This window comes from Lycorma delicatula, chromosome 12 (genome assembly GCF_047948215.1).
Source record: "Lycorma delicatula isolate Av1 chromosome 12, ASM4794821v1, whole genome shotgun sequence".
Classification (NCBI taxonomy): Eukaryota; Metazoa; Arthropoda; class Insecta; order Hemiptera; family Fulgoridae; genus Lycorma; species Lycorma delicatula.
This window is the reverse complement of record NC_134466.1, coordinates 26,801,927-26,819,119: the sequence shown is the minus strand read 5'-3', so window position 1 is coordinate 26,819,119 and position 17,193 is coordinate 26,801,927. Positions and strand designations below refer to the sequence as shown.

Genomic DNA, 17,193 nt, shown 5'->3' with positions numbered 1-17,193 from the left:
CGTTGCATCGTTACTATTCGTAGTATCAGTTGAAACTCTGAAATTAGAAAAGTTTTTTACCAGCATCCAGTTTATTTTTATAATGCAATGAAAATATGTGTTCAGTTTACTAATAAATATATAAATAATTATAGAAACTGATGTGAAAACAATAATTCTATTATATAAAATCAAAATTTTTCTGTTAATAAGATAATCATTTAAATGAAAACAACTCTTACAATATGATTCAATAAATTAGAAATTGTACTTACTTTGCATCGTTGCTATTCGTAGTATAATTTGAAACTCTGAAATTAGAAAAGTTTTTTACCAGCATCCAATTTATTTATTTAATGCAATGAAAATATGTGTTCAGTTTACTAATAAATATATAAATAATTATAGAAACTGATGTGAAAACAATAATTCTATTATATAAAATCAAAATTTTTCTGTTAATAAGATAATCATTTAAATGAAAACAACTCTTACAATATGATTAATCATAGCTATGTTTGACTAAAAATGCAGTGTAAAAAACTTTAATTTTAGTTTCCTACACACATACGCACACATATCCACTCACACACACTCACAGCACAACACACACACACACACAACACAGACATACAACACACAACACTCATACACATACACATACACACACACACACACACCACACACACGCTTATACAACATGAGAACACTTCAATAAATTAGAAACTGTACTTACGTTGCGTCCTTGCTATTTGTAGTATAAGTTGAAATTCTGAAATTAGAAAAGTTTTTTACCACCATCCAATTAATGTATTTAATGCTATGCAATTTTGTGATCAGTTTACTAGTAAATATATAAATAATTATTAAAACTGATGTACAAACAAAAGTTTTATTATGTACATTCAAAATTTTTCTGTTAATAAGAAAATCCTATAAATGAAAACAATTCTTGCAATATGTTTAATCGTAGTTAAGCCTGACTAAAAATGCAGTGTAGAATACTTTAATTTTAGTTTCCTACACACTCACAGGACAACACACACACACACACACAACACAGACACATCACACTCACACACACACACACACACACACACACATACACACACACGCTTATACAATATGTGAACACTTCAATAAATTAGAAATTGTACTTACGTTGCATTGTTGCTATTCGTAGTATCATTTGAAACTCTGAAATTAGAAAAGTTTTTTACCAGCATCCAATTTATTTATTTAATTCAATGAAAATATGTGTTCAGTTTACTAGTAAATATATAAATAATTATTAAAACTAATGCACAAAACAATAATTTTATTATATACATCAAAATTTTTCTGTACATAAGAAAATCCTATAAATGAAAACTACTCTTACAATATGTTTAATCATAGCTAAGCCTGACTAAAAATGCAGTGTAAAATACTTCATTTTAGTTTCATACACAGACACAAACACACACACACACACACACACTTGTCCAATACGAGAACACTTCAATAAATTAGAAATTCTACTTACGTTCCATCGTCGCTATTCGGATCATTAGTTGAAATTCTGAAATTAGAAAATTTTTTACCATCATCCAATTTATTTATTTAATGCAATGAAATTTTGTGATTAGTTTAGTAGTTGATATATAAATAATTATTATAACTGATTTATAATCAATAATTTTATTATATACATATAATATTTATCTGTACATAATAAAATACATTAAATGAAACAACTCTTACAATCTGTTTAATCAAGGTTGGCCTGACTAAAAATGCAGTGTAAAATACTTTAATTTTAGTTTCTCTAAGTAACACACAAATAAATCAGTTTATTAAGCATTGAAGAAATTTGTGAAATAAGTTATTTTAGAAATCATTTTTATTGTTAAAACAAGGAGAAATTATTTTTTTAAATCATCTATCACCATCATATGGCAATTCAACATATAAACTATGAACTTCTGAAGAATTAACCTGAACAGATTTTTGAATTTCCAGTAACTCACTGAACATAGCCACAAGAATGACTGAGAATATTTGGAACTAAATTATAAAAAATATACTGTGGTTTGGTTGGTCGTTTCAAAAGTTGATGTTTTTATATATTCTTCATTGTCAACCCTTATGGACAATAACCTAGTAAATAGTAACTCAGAAATATCGGCAGATTCTAAAGCACGTCTGAAAAATACTAATATATCGACTCTAATGTGCCTTTTTCACATGCAATACAGTAAGCTAGAGCTTTCATATTCACTTCTTTGAAGGGTATTAAAAATCTGACTGATCAGTTACTGTAGTGTATTTTATGTTAATGTTTTCATTGAATGGTTTCAGTTCAATTACTGTCGAGGTTATGGCACTTTTTCGTATTATTTTTTTCTTTAAATATGTATGAAACATCAACAACCTATGATTAGCTATGGTAAAAAAATAAATACGTGTTCAAAATCATAAATGCTTTCTATATTTATTGTTCCGAAGGCAAGATGCAATTCCAGTGAACAGAAAATATATAAAGATTTTACCTGAGCAGACTGCTACTTTAATACCAGCATTCCAGAACACATAACAAATAAGAAAAATCCTTGTCATTGTGATCATTGTTGTTAAAATCCATAATTTTTGTATGTAAAATTCTGTCAAATCTTTCCAGTAATCAATACAGCAAGTATACAAACTAAATCCAACACCAGTAAAGTGCTGAATTAACACCTGAAATGAAAACAGCATCTACCTGATTATAATTTTTAAATTTGTACATCCTCCTAAAGTTTTTCTCACCTACTTCATTAATTTTCCGTTCAAGGGACCAAAGATCACATAACAATTAAATGTAGTGCCTCCATTATGAAAAGTCTTTATTGCTGTGAAAGCATTCCAGATTATTTCTCTCCAATACTTCATTAGGACATTATCTGATGTGTTACAAGGAGATTCCACACATTAAGGTTCTACAGCGGCAATATAGAAAATGTATTAATTACAACCAATATTTAAATACTGTAAGCACATTCAGTACGCCTCCATGGATATTTCTTATAACAAGCTAAATGCCCAATAATATCACTTATTTACGCTCTCCATTCTATTAAATTCAATAACATATCTTTGAAATAATTTCAATGCAAGAAAATGATTGTCGTGAAATCTGAAATGTGAAAAAGTCATCACATATAATCTCTTATTCTGCCATAAATCTGTATAATCTTGTCATTATTTATGTTAAACGAGATAGAATTCAATTGAATCAAAAAAAGAAGTTATAGAGGAATCAAGTTATGGGACAAATTTCTTATCTCTAATCTACTCTGATATGTTAACCAAGTCTAAATATTTTCCATTGCTACGCACGAGAAATAAATCTTCATAAACTGCTTAATTTGACCTCAGGCAAAGAGCACTATCTAGCCACCACAAATTCATAGAAGTGATAAATACTTATACAAAAAAATTTAAGTTGAAATAAATAAAAATAACATTTTTATCTAATTTTAATATAAATCGGATGGTAATTCGGCCAAAATTAAAAAAATTCTGTTATGCTTGATAAGACTCAGGGTTATTTAAATGACTTATTTAATTTTTAAATATTCTTATAAATGTTCAGTTTTTGTTGCTCCTGTTTGAATGTTGGCACTTTAATTTTTATTTATTATAGGATTTTTAATTTTAAAGATCTTCGGCTTCAGTCAGAGTTACTCGGCTCTTTACAATTCACACCACTCCTTCGGATGCACTCGGCTCCTGACGAATCGGAGGCCCCACCAACATTATATAAGCAAGCTCTTCACTGCATTAGTTCAGTCTTGTCACCACCCCGGCGCACGGGCGCTCGAAAACAACCTGCGTTATATATATATCTCTCCTGCCTGCCCTTACGGCGGGCAGACATCTAATCGTTAATAGAGGTATATCGCGCTTAGACTAGTCAATACTAACAACCGCGCCAAAACCGCTGATCCTACCGCCTGAGATAGCTCTGGGGCGCAACGTCCCAAAGCAATCCATCCAAACCCATTTCCTTTAATTCGAAACCAAATTGAATTGAATTGAATTGAATTAAATTAAATGATAAAGCGTAGGCCCAAAAACCGCCTCCGACGTCCTTTCCTTAAGAGAGGACGCCCCCTTAAAAAAAGGATTTTAGCCTACTCTAGGCTGATATGGAGCGTGTCACGGAAGATAAGCTTATTAGCACATCGTTCCGTCGGGCCCCTACCGACAAACCCTCCATTGGATCGGAACGTAATCCAATCTTCACAAAACGAATGAACGTCAGCAACTATTAATAACCGCCAGTCCATTAGAATCACCCAGCAGCAAAGGACGTGAGTCCGTATACTGCGAAAAGTAGGAGGGTATTACACCCTTCGACATCCTTGCGTTTCGTTCCGTTCCATTAGTTCAGTTCTACGCTAGTTATACGCCAGTTCAGTTCCAGTTCTCTCCCAGTCATTTTACTTAAAGAAATATTACAATTACAATGAGACAATTATAATTAATGTTATATTTCAATCATATACAAACAATTAATAATATATATATTTATATACATACAAATAATATTTGAATTACAATAAAATATTTATAACAAGAAATCAAGATATAAATTAGTAAAAGAATCAGTGCCAATTTTTCAACAACGTTAAACGATTTATTTATTTCATATGTAATTGCAAAATCAATGGTACAGTGATGTATTATGAAAATAAATGCTTTGATAAATGTAGGGTGCTGGAGTACCATTTCAGATTTCAAAATATATTTCTAATGATGGTACTGAAAATTTTATGCTTTGTTTAAATAGATTTGAAATGAATAAATTAAAAAGAATTCGTTAAACGATGAATGCCATCCTTATAAATAGTTATTGTTATATGGGAAAATATGTTTCTCAAAACTTCTGTAGTAATACGAAAAGGAAGAGACAAACTCATAGACTCCGTATAAAGCAACTATAATGAAATACCAATGTATTATTTTGCCGCAGTATCAAAACGTGAATATCCAGTGGCAACCTTCGAGCACATCTCAATCACACGAAGCAAAAACCAGATCTTTACGTGGTAAAATAATGCGAATGTACTTTGGGATTATTTTTGGCGAGGGATACTCTACCACATTTTCCTTACAGAACAAAGAACAATCATCACTAAGTATTACGCCATTGTCTTACAAGATGAAGGGAAGCCTGGAAGGTCTTGTTCCAATAGGATAATGTTCATATTACATTTCTACTTTTACTTTGAAACACTGTAAGAACTCAATTAGTATGTGCTACCCACCCAACACTCGGGGTAGAGATAGTTCCATCAATTTATCATCTTTTTGGTCGACTTAAGAAATTGTGAAAAGTGAAGAAACTCGATTCTAATAAGACGCTATCGAAATATATATGGGCAAGTCGAATTTGTCACTTCTGAGAAAAAAAAGAAAGTTTCACTTCCTGAGAATTGGAATGTATGAATCGCAGTAATGGGAGAACGCACATAAATTAGTAAGCAGGTTACTTGACTGAATTCCGTAGATGAAATTGTTCGTATTTCAACCTCTTCGTTCATCATAATGTTAAAAAATATAATAAAACATACTCACATTTCAGTAATATCGATTCCTGATATTATCGAATCTGCCTCACTGAAAGAAAGTGTAAATTTATTTAAATATAATTTCAAAGTCATTTATAAATAATTTTAGACACATAATACAAAAATCGGTAGTTATTTTATGAAATATTAAATTATATTTTCTTTAAATGATGGCGTGATACAAGTTTTGTGTCCGCTACTTTTCTGTACAACATAAAATATTGATTTTAAAATGACGAAAATTGTTATAGTAATTTTTTCTCAGGTTTTACATTCATATTGTTTTGAAGTTTCAGTTTTATGAGCAATTAAAATATGAAAAAATCTTAAATTTCCTTTATTCTTTAACCTTATATTCACAGTCACAAGTATAGCTGCATTTTTCCATTTCAAAATTAATTAATTAATGAAAGTAAAATATCAGAATTTATATATATATATATATATATATATATATATATATATATATAGTACTGTGTACTTATATTTATATGCTTATATATATATATATCGGTACCTGTAAAGCAACTTTTCCTGACAGATCAATCAACGCCAATTAAAAACTACTGAAGAAAAATTGATGAAAATTTATATACATCTTGCTCTTACGGTTTAAGTGCACACTAAATTGGATTTTATTAAATTCCGACTTAAAAAGTTCAAATTGAATAAAAATTAAATTTACTGTTTTTTTTTAATTTTCTTTGTAACAAGTGAAGATATCGACTTTCTAGATTTTTCGAAATTCGACCTTGAAAGCGGTGAGAAAATGTAAAAAATTTGAAAAATCATTGCAAATTTTTTCCATTTCCGATTACGCTAAACGGTTATTAACTACATTAGAGCTCGACTCTTCGAATAAATATCTTCTTTTTTTGCCTTGTTCTGTTTGGTCTCTGGAACCATCGTAAGTTATTACTTCGGAGTTATTACTTCATAATATGCACGAATCTAAATGAAGTGTAGTCTTGTACAGTTTCAGGTCGGCAATTCCTGAGATGTACGGTTAATTGAAACACAACCACCAACGAAAAACAGCGGTATCCACGATCTAGTACCCAAATCTGTATAAAAGTAACTGCCTTTTCAGATAAATATCTAAAAACCATTTTCGGATTTTTTTAATTTAGATTTTTTAAGTGGTGCGACGATGTACGCGCGGAGCATCAACCTAAAAAACAACATAAAAGTAATTAAAAAAAATAGAAAAGAAGTACGGTCACCTCCAAGTAATTTTTGTCTGGTAACGGTAAGACCCGAGAAAAATACACTTTTACACGTACGAATTACGGGTAACTAATTATAACTAATATTTTTTAGATGGAGGCCGAATGTTTTGAAGCACACATTCTTAGATTACTCAATGTTTCGGGTATAGAACGTTTTCTGAAAAATTTACAATACACTGAATTTTTCGATCGAAGCGAGCCATAACCGGCTAAATATCCCCTGACTGCGAGGGGAAGTGCAAGTAAATATACCGCACGGGCGAAGCCGCGATGGATACGCTAGTATATATATATATATAAAGTATAAATGAGAAAGAAGTTAAGGAAATAAAGGCTGAAATCTGAAAATTTAAAGAAAACATTTTTTAAACTTCGAAAAGCTATTGTTTATTTATTATTAAAAAAATCAACGAGTTTTCAATACTTATAGAATCTTACGAAGCTGAAGATAAAATATGTAAGGGGAAAATGAATTATTAGGGACCGCGGTTTACGAAATAGAAAAACGATTAGACGAACTACAGCAGAACAGTAGGACTGAACGATTTGAGAATTTACGAAGAGAAATCAAGACCTCCCCCATCATTGACACTTCCTATTTTGTTCATTATTGATGAAAAATGGTGAAGATATAAAATGGCGCACAGTGAAGATTCAAACAAAAACTTAAAAAAAAAAAAAAAATATTTACGAACTTCGCATATTAAAGAAAATTTACATACGGACCGGTGTACATTAATGCTTTCTGGTCTGGGTCACGTGGCGAAGTATTGCAAGGAGAAGGAGTTGTGCAATTTTTGTGGTGATTGTGGTCAGAAACAGATGGATTACCCGGTTCGGAAGGCGTCTGGCCGTCCGGTGTGTTTGAATTGTAGGCGGTTGAGGAAGCCGGCGGACCATAGCTGTCTCAGCTTGGACTGTCCGGCATACTTACGGGCGAGGGACCTGTTAATAGATCGGACAGACATTGATTAGCCTGGGTACATCCGTTGCGTAGGTAGGTGCAGGCAGCCCGGCTGGTGAGGGTTGCATGGTCCTCGGGTCATGTATCCTGGTGAGCCGGTCGGGACCCTGTGTAGGGTAGGGCGACCCGTGGCTGAAGGTCGTCGGATACTGTTTGTGAATGAAGCATGCGGGCGTTCGTGGTGTTAGGTCTGGGGTCATGTTGTAGAACGCAGGTGGCCACAGAGGATGGCGATATACGTTGAAAGAGTACGACCGGTCCGGCATTTGTGTGCCGGACTGTGGGTTCCCCCGATGAAGCCGGAGATTTCGAGGATGGCTGAGGGGAGGACATCTTTGTCCAGGCGAATGCTTTTGGCATAACAGTTCTGAGGGATTTTTGAGGACTGCAGGGGAAGGTTTTGGCCTAGGAACTGCAGGGGTGGTGGGCTACCGGAATAGTCCAAGGTGGGTACCTCGTTAACAAAAATAAAGATGTACATTAATGAGATCCTTTCGCAATACTATCGAAACTTTCACAACGAAGTCAGACTGTTTATTAAAAGGAACAGTTGTGAAGATTCCAAATTACTCCAGTTATTGGAATGTAGCGAATTAACCATTAAAATAAAATCTGATAATTCTGATTGGTTACAATCGATTGTGATTTACATATCACCTTTCGAAAGTGACGGAAACTCATTTCTCGATGGTTTAGATAATTACATCAGCGACTTAACGAGTTATACAAACTTAATACTGGTTAGCGATACTAACATTCATATTTAGTTAACGACCCTTTAATTTAAGAATATATAAAAGTTATGAGTAAAATTATGCTAAAATCATACATTATGATTATACGAATTTTAATGAAAAATTTTATACTAGTTTATAGAAAAATATTATTAAACATTTAGGAAAATAATTTAATTATGAAATATTTTTAAAACTAATTGATCGCTTTTCCAATCGATTTCCCCATAGGTTATGGCAGCAATCAAAATACACAATATAATGTTAATAACGGTAAAAAAAAAAACATTAATATAAGACTATTACAACAATTTTTGATTCAAGAAAATTGTGATAATTTGCGTAGTCGTAAAGATGAATCGGTGGATGATTTATTGGATATTTTTGTATTCTTATTATGAACTTTGGAGACGGCAGCTTTGGCTATCCCATAAAAATGACCCTTAGAATCCTGAATTGCATAAGGTTTCATTAACTAAAATATTGCCGGGACCAGAATATTTAGTAAACTAAAAAGGGACTTTTCAGTAATATTTAAAAAAAAAATGAATATAAATATTAAAAGAATATTAATTGATAAAAGAAAAGTAATTTTGAAACTAATAAATGTAGTAATAAGGACTTCATTATGCACTACATCATAATAAGAACTGCATCACAGTTGTTGCCACGGTGATCGACGAAGATCTTTACGTGACAGTGACAGAAATCGAAAATGTAACCGGAATGAAAAAAAAACTACAGTATACCGCATTTTAAAGGAACATTTGAAAAAAAGGACGCAGGGCGATGAGCTCCATACCGACTGAAGGAGCATCAAAAAGCGACAAAGTTACTTTCTCTTTATGAAAGAGAAGGCAAGCAATTCTTCAATAGAATAACGACTACTGATGACACATGGAAGTGACTTTGAACTTGAACTGAAAGTCACAACGCATTGTTTGAAAGGGTAAATATTCTTCGAGACTAAAGTCATCGCACGCAGTTAAATTTGAAGCAAATGACGATTTTTTATTACAATAAGCAGGGTATTATTGCTACCGAGAGGGTCAAATGGCATTAATATGACAGCTACTTACTACAGAAACCTTATTCAGAAGATTTTAGTACCGAAAGCTTGAAAACTGCATCCAAAAAATATCGCGTGGTGTGTCACCATTTCGTGACCATGCGTCGCCAGACTTTGCAGATTCTGCCTTTCATATTTTAGTCGATTTCGTTTGGAGAACACATCGCCATTCACCGTAAAGTCCTGATTTGCGCCCTCGAGATTTTGATCTCTTTCCTAAGCTGAAAGAACGATCCTAGATGTACGCTTTAGAGTTTGAAAATTTATCGGCTTCCGCGATCCAGGAAATTCGACAACTCAACGAAGGTTTGTCTCCTGAGAGAAACCCTAAAGATGCTAAACCGTTTACTAGCTAGCATGGATTTACACGTCGGGGGATTATATCGAAGAGCTGAAAATCTGATTTCCATTTACAATGTTCCTCAAAGTGGTCTATGTTAAAGTTGCTTTTACAATATTCTTTTATAGTAGATTTTGTAAATTTTGGAATAATATGTATCAACTTACTCAAAACATAATCTACAACAAACTGTAAAAAAAAATGTTGTTTGAAGAATATATTTTCTCTCAGACAAAAAGATTTGCACTCGTATAAACGGTTTATTTTTTTTTAATATTTACAGATTAAAATGTTTAAAGTCCTTAAAAATAAAAGTTTCTGTAATATATTAGTACAGACATACGTTGTGCTTGTTCTCTATTTATACTAATGAAATGCAGGCCACATTCAAGTAAACAATGAAAAGTAAATAACTGGCAGAGTATTCAATTGTGTTAAAGTCGATCGTATCAGGTTGTACTACAACATTTTATATTCATATAAATTTTGTTAAAATACTTGAATATTTGTAAGTTTACATTGTAAATCAAAATAATCTGATTAAAATATATATATAATATTCATTAGTGTAGTTACGTAAACAAAGGTCATATTGTTATAAAGAATTTCTGAATTTTCAGCTGGATATGTGAATCTAATTCTATTGTACGCTTGTGCTAATTTTAGGGTTAAATACTTGTATATTTGTATAGAACAAGAAAATTATATGAAAATAAGAAATTTTTAGATGAAATTTTTAAAAAAGAAGGCATTTTCCAAAGCATAATTCCCATAAATAGAATTCGTGATTAAATGTAACCTTTTGATTACTTACGTATATATTATTCCTTCTTTGATTCTGAAAAAAAAAATATTAGTTTTAATTTAGTATAGTATTATTGGAAATCTTTTTTTTTATTAATTAATATTTTCTTTCTGTTTTTGTTCAGTACATTTATGACTCGGTATTAAATATAGGTTGGCAAAAATAATACAAATGATTATTTGAAGAGAGGATTATTTCAATAAACCTCTGTCGATGACTATTCTAAGCGAAAAGAGGTTCGTGTCAGTAATGTACAAAAACATCATTGTATTGACTGCGTTATTTATTTTAAAGATTACGGAGGACTTATGATCTTTAATTACTAAATTATGACGAATGAGTTTTTCGATAGCTGCATGCTTATCGATAAAATTACGTAACTTCTTTTCATAGTATTTTTATGAGATTATAACCTGGTGGATCACATCCATATTGCATCCCTTGTATAAATTACGAGGCTCGGCTGATAAATTTTGTACACTAGCGTGCTGCACGGAGACAAAATGTACTATCGAGTAGAGTGTGGCAGCACGTGATAGCTAAAATTCCCTTCTACAAACCTGCGATAATGCGTTGAAATCCGTTTAAATGCAGTTAGAATGTCGTCGAGTACGGCCAATACATCAACACGGTTAAAACAGCGCGCAGTGACAGAATTTTTAACAGCAGAAAATGTGAATCCTACGAATATTTTTCATCGTTTAAAAGCGGTATACGTGAATGTGAAGATGTTAATGCGGCAATTGAGGACGCACCTCGCAGCGGACGACCGGTTTCTATGACTGAACGTCGAAAGGAGCTGGATCATTTGCTTCAAAGTGAGCGGCGAATCACTCAGCGAGCATATCTAAAGAACGAGTAGGCCATATTATTGAACGATTGGATTACCGTAAATTCTGTGCACGACAGGTACCGCGCAAACTCTCTTATGGCTCTCCACAAGCTGAAGTTTGAGTCTATTTCGCATCCGCTGTACTCGCCGGATTTGGCTCCGTGCGAGTTCCACTTCTTCCATCATCTCAATAGAGATTTCAAAGGTAATCATTGCATCACCGACGATGAAGTGAAGGAATCTGTGGCCACTTGGATCCTCGAAAGATCGCCAGAATTTTTCAGTGAAGGAATGCAAAAACTTGTTACGCGTTGCGAAAAGTGTATCATTGTGAACGGGGATTACATTGAAAAGGAAATACTGCATTTTGCAGCTACGGTATTGTACTTTTATTCATTTTTTATTTCATTCCAATATATCTTTTAGTTCCAATGCTAAGCATGCATGTGCAAAATTTATCAGCCGAGCCTAGTATTACTTAATTATTTTTATCAATCGTTACTTTAATATAAAATAATGCGAATTTAGTATTAAAATCTCCCGAACTAAGAATTAAATTTTACAATCTGGGGACGATAACTTCTTATTCTGTCTTCGACCTCTTATTGACTGTATCTGGTATCACAGACGAAAAAAGACAATGATGAGAGCGACATCTCATTTACGTAAAAGTAGACAGGTCTCGACACAGAAATAATGGTCTCAATTCTTTGGTTCGTTAGGTCTCGTAGATTTAAACAGTGTACTGTTTAAATCTACTGCAGTACTGCATTAAATAACATGAACAACGCGTTCATGTTATTTAATGTCTTGCAAATATTCAACCTGCGAAATTGTTAACCACATGATTTCTTCAAATGAAATTGACCGGAACCACCTCAAACAGTCGATTTTATAAAACTGGATAAAACTTTATATTAGAAAATGTATAACTCAACGGTTAAATGTTGCAACGAATTAATGAAAGCAGAATTACAACACAATGATAAAACAATATTATTAATTATCACGGAGTTCGTTAGAAATTCGTCGGTAAGAGGCGACAACGGCAACGAACTACGTTTACAGTTCTAAACATGACCTTACCTAGCAGTGAAACGAAAACGGGGAAAAAATTAGCGGGAAAACATTATATTTCAGTTCAGTTAGATTACTAATAAAAAATACTTTCAAAAAATACCTCGAATTTTGTTAAACAACGGTATTTTTCCATTTGATGAACCGCGGGACTCGAATATGTCATTTTATTCATTTTTTTTAATCTACCTTTACGAATCGCACCGTAGATAGCAGTACTTGATAGTATAAGGAAGCGTACAAAAACTTGGTAATGTACTGGAAATAATAAAATTTAAAAGAAAATATACTACATGTATTTTTTTTTTTTTAATTCTAAATTAATAACAGATATGATAATAAAATGTAGTGTCTTTTTTTATATCAGTATCGTTTTGTTAAAACAGTTTTATTTGTATTACAGAAATTTTTGTTTTTTGAGCGGAAGAAATGATATCTACGGGACTCTTACCGTAAGATTTACAATTTAATTGTATGTTTTTGGATATAAGGTATCGGTATTTGTTTTGTTTAAATATTATATATTCATTTTTTTCTTACTAGTGGTGGGGAGACTAACTTTTAGTCCCCACCCGTATATTTAGGATATTTATTGCAAAAATAATATTTTCTTACATAATTTTATCCGGAATTGCGTCAAGAAGGCGAACAAGAGTAGGTAATAATGTATTTACTTTTTCACCGCTAAACTTCTCATAAACCTTTAATTGAATTCTAAAATAAAAATGAAAACAAAGAAAATTATTAAAAAAAATAATGTTCAATTTGTTTTTCATTAGATAATAAAATTACAAAAAAGTTGTGTTATTAACATTTCTTTCTAATCGATAAAAATAATGCAATAAGCAAATTTGCTGATATTTTATAAAATTCTAGCGATATGTTTTCTTAGATTTCGTATTACAATAAATCAAAATCATAAGAAATATTTTTTTAAAAAATGTTAAGAGAAATTAAATTTTTGATTATGCATTTGTACTCTTATTATTAATAATAATTAAAATTTGATGAAAAGTTTAATTAAAATTGAATGAATAATTTTTAAGTGACGATAGAAATTTTGAGATTTTCCCAAAATTTGTATCATCACTGGTTGCAAATAGATAGTCCAATTGTAGCAGTTTTAAAAACGTTAAGCTTTGTAATACCCTTTCTATTCTAATTTTTAATTTTAAAGCACTTCCTCTTTCATTTTCTCTCCAGCAACCAAGCAGTTCAATTTTCTACTTCCAGAATTTATGGCAAAATAAGAGTTAAATATTTCTTTTAATTTCTATTTTCTATTTTTTATTTTTTTTTTTATAATATTATAAATTTATAACAAGTAATTGTGTAAACTCAAGAGAAATTAAAACGTAATTAATGAACTTATAAAAACAAAAGCAATTAACTCATTTGACTGATAATTAAAAATGAAATCAGGGTGTTCATAAAGTCTTTCCACGATTACAAAAATTTATTACAAAAAAAAACTATTTACAGCTGTGCGGTTTTTCGGAAAAAAAGAAAAAATTATCAAGGTTTTTTTATCATGTCAATAAATAACGTGAATAAATATACGCCTTTTGTCGCTCGTAGAAAGCCCAACTGATAAACAATTTCACGCTATGTCTTGGTCAACAATTCTTCGGTAACTTTAGCAACCTCTTCACTTATCCTTCTCAATGTGTCCAGATCAGGTGTACGTATTGCATAGACTCTGTCCTTCACGTAACCCCAGAGGTTTCATGTGTTGCGGCTATGCAGGAAAATGTTAGTTGTTATTGATTGCTCGATAAAAAGAAGGGACTAGTAATTATGTTTTGCATCAAACCGCACCATACATTCAATGTAAGAGAATCTCTACTTTTTTCCCTGGTATAGTGTGGACTTTCTGGACCCCGTATTCTTACATTATGTCTGCTTACTTTCCCTGAGTTATGGAAAGTAGCCTCGTCTGAAAAACATAACAGATGGCCGCCCTGTTCAAGAAGATCAACTAGACTTCCACTTTCCTTAAACTTTGCATACTACGCAACGATACTCTTACTATCAGGTGCTATTCGCCCCTATTCCCTTCTAAAATTGTGCTGCATAGTTATCGGTGATTTCGACTCGTGAGATACATTACGTTTTCTCCTGGATTGACTCCATCTTATAAAAAATTGATCACAGTACCCTCTACCCTTCCACTATCTGAAACAAACCAATAAAAAAAATAAATCGATAATTTGTGCTTTCTTTTGCCGCAACCCGCACAGCTATAACTGTAACACATTTTTGTAATCATGGAAAAACTTTAAGGACATTATATATATATATATATATATATATACACACATATGGAGTTAGATTATGACATTTACTAGATATAAGCGTTAATAATGGATTGTGTTCCTAGTAATCACCTATTAGTAATCATTTGTTTCTAAGAATTATTATTGTACTAGAACCTTGGTTTTTATGTAATATTTCTAGTTAGTATCTTTGTAGAACTCATCAAGATAACATTTACCTTTATTAAATAAGCAGTAGCAGGTTACGCGCTAAATGTTTTAAATTAAAGGAATATTAAATAGTAATTATTAATAATTATAATTAAAAGCATAATAATATAAAAAAAATAAAATCGTTATTTAAAATCGTAATTCGTTAAGAAAATCATATATATATATATATATATATATATATAAGTAATATATATATAAGCCAATCTTGATATTAGTCGTTATTTTGTACCGATATTATTTTGTTGTCGATATTTGTCGAAATTTTGTTCATGTATTAGGTTTGGCCCAGTGACTGATGGATCTTGGGTCTGTTAAGGAATTTTCCAGTCAAATAAACATATAATCTGGTTTAAACATCTAACACTGCTCTTGGGAGCAGTAATTAAGATGTCAATCTATCACCTATAATTGTGTTAGAATAGTATGATGGTGCGTATTGGTCAAATATTTCATTCGGTCTTACCAGACTATCCACCCTCCAGCATATTTTATATTTTAACATATTAGAGATTTTAGGTTTACCAAAATAAAATTAAAACTAACTAATATTATAATGAGTTAAGTCTCCAGAAACAGAATCCAGGTTGTCATTAGGGACCCAGAGAATATGTAGCGAGGGAAATGCAAGTTAACTGATAATCCATAACGACGGACTCAGGTATCTGAACATCAGTAGACAGTGAGTAGTTTTGGTGAAACTGGAGTTTTTCAGAATAATGAAATGTTAATAGGTGCACTAAATACGTATAAAACTGCTCTATATTTTGATTTGACTTGTCTTCCTTGCACATAATGTTTTGTTGTCCTGTATCACACAATGTGTGATTGATTGGCTTATGCCTGTTTCTGTATAAATTACTGAGTTTAAAGCTTTAAACCTGTTTTATTTCTTTTTTATGAAATCAATGAGATGAGTAAAAAAAAAATCTTTTCGGTACGCCGAAAAGCGGAGGTAGATTTCATCGGCGTTAAGTAAGGAATAAAAAAGATTTCCACCTTAAAGTTAAGAAAAACTTCAAAGTTACTCAATATGACAATGGTTGCATGTGAATAGGTTTCACACGTTTAGCATACGACAAAGCCCCATCTTCTTACAATTCCAGTAATATTTTGGTCATCCCTTGTCGTAAGGGTTGGTCATATCAAAACTTGTTACAGACTAAAATTTTAGGTATTGTTTAGAGGACTAATGTCCACTTTAAACCGATTCCATACTGTACCTATTAAGGGCGGTATAATTTATTTTGTCTTCGAAGCCCCAGTTTTTTTCTACCTCCTGGTCCAATGGTTGGTAATATCAAAAAATTTTACTTATGTAAGTTTTAGGCCTTTATCCAAAAAATAGGAATCCTTTTAGTAGAATAGAATCCTTAAATCCAAAGAATAGAATCCTTATAGTAGGTACTTTAAGCGAATCCATATTTTACTTAATAAGAAAGTTATGGGGATATTTTGTTTTTTTCGAAATAGCTCCCCCATTTCCATGGTCCGATCTTTCCCATTAACGAACTTAATCGAGATTTTGGTCGATATATTTTATGTATCAATTTGAAAGTGACTGGCGCAAAATTACGGCAGTTATCGGGTCCATAAAAAAGTGAAATTTATATATATAAATTTACATATAAACCTTTGAACTGACGTTGGTTTTGGGATCTGGGGGATGTGAATCGCGAAGATAAGTTGATTTTTTGGAAGTCGAATCATGGTACCCATTAAAATAGGTAGCTTTTTTATGAATCTACCTAAATACTAATCTTTTGTAAATTACAAAATAAACGAATTTAATAAATAACAAATGGTATAATATTTGTAAACCTAAGGAGTTCTTAAGGTCTATATATTAGAAAAATAAATGGTATCGGTACTTACACATCATTCTCGTAATATTTACTGCAAAACAAATAAAATATATAAAAACGAATACCTGACAAAAATAAATACATAAAATAATTTGGCACAAGCCTCAATAATAACGAATAACATAAAAAATCTTACAGATCAATAACGATGAGTATGTCTACAATTAATATTTTCTGAAAATCCTCTTGTTTAATAACACTCTTTTTTTTAATAAAAAA

At 31.6% G+C, this 17,193-nt stretch overlaps 1 protein-coding gene across 23 annotated transcripts in view; it reads right to left on the bottom strand.

Moving 5' to 3' along the window:
- The window catches only part of LOC142332969 (uncharacterized), an 83,361-nt gene that overhangs the window by 40,711 nt on the left and 25,457 nt on the right, over positions 1-17,193 (bottom strand). For 9 of the 23 annotated variants that reach the window (XM_075379695.1, XM_075379692.1, XM_075379694.1 and 6 more), the window contains exons 6-14: positions 16,985-17,005; positions 13,239-13,337; positions 10,724-10,747; positions 5,581-5,622; positions 1,505-1,540; positions 1,141-1,176; positions 716-751; positions 255-290; positions 2-37 (exon numbers count right to left, since the gene is read on the bottom strand). In XM_075379695.1, coding sequence (XP_075235810.1) covers positions 2-37; positions 255-290; positions 716-751; positions 1,141-1,176; positions 1,505-1,540; positions 5,581-5,622; positions 10,724-10,747; positions 13,239-13,337; positions 16,985-17,005 — 366 coding nt within the window. The remainder of the gene's footprint in view (position 1; positions 38-254; positions 291-715; positions 752-1,140; positions 1,177-1,504; positions 1,541-5,580; positions 5,623-10,723; positions 10,748-13,238; positions 13,338-16,984; positions 17,006-17,193) is intronic. The other 14 variants (XM_075379697.1, XM_075379701.1, XM_075379708.1 and 11 more) reach the window with 6 other exon arrangements.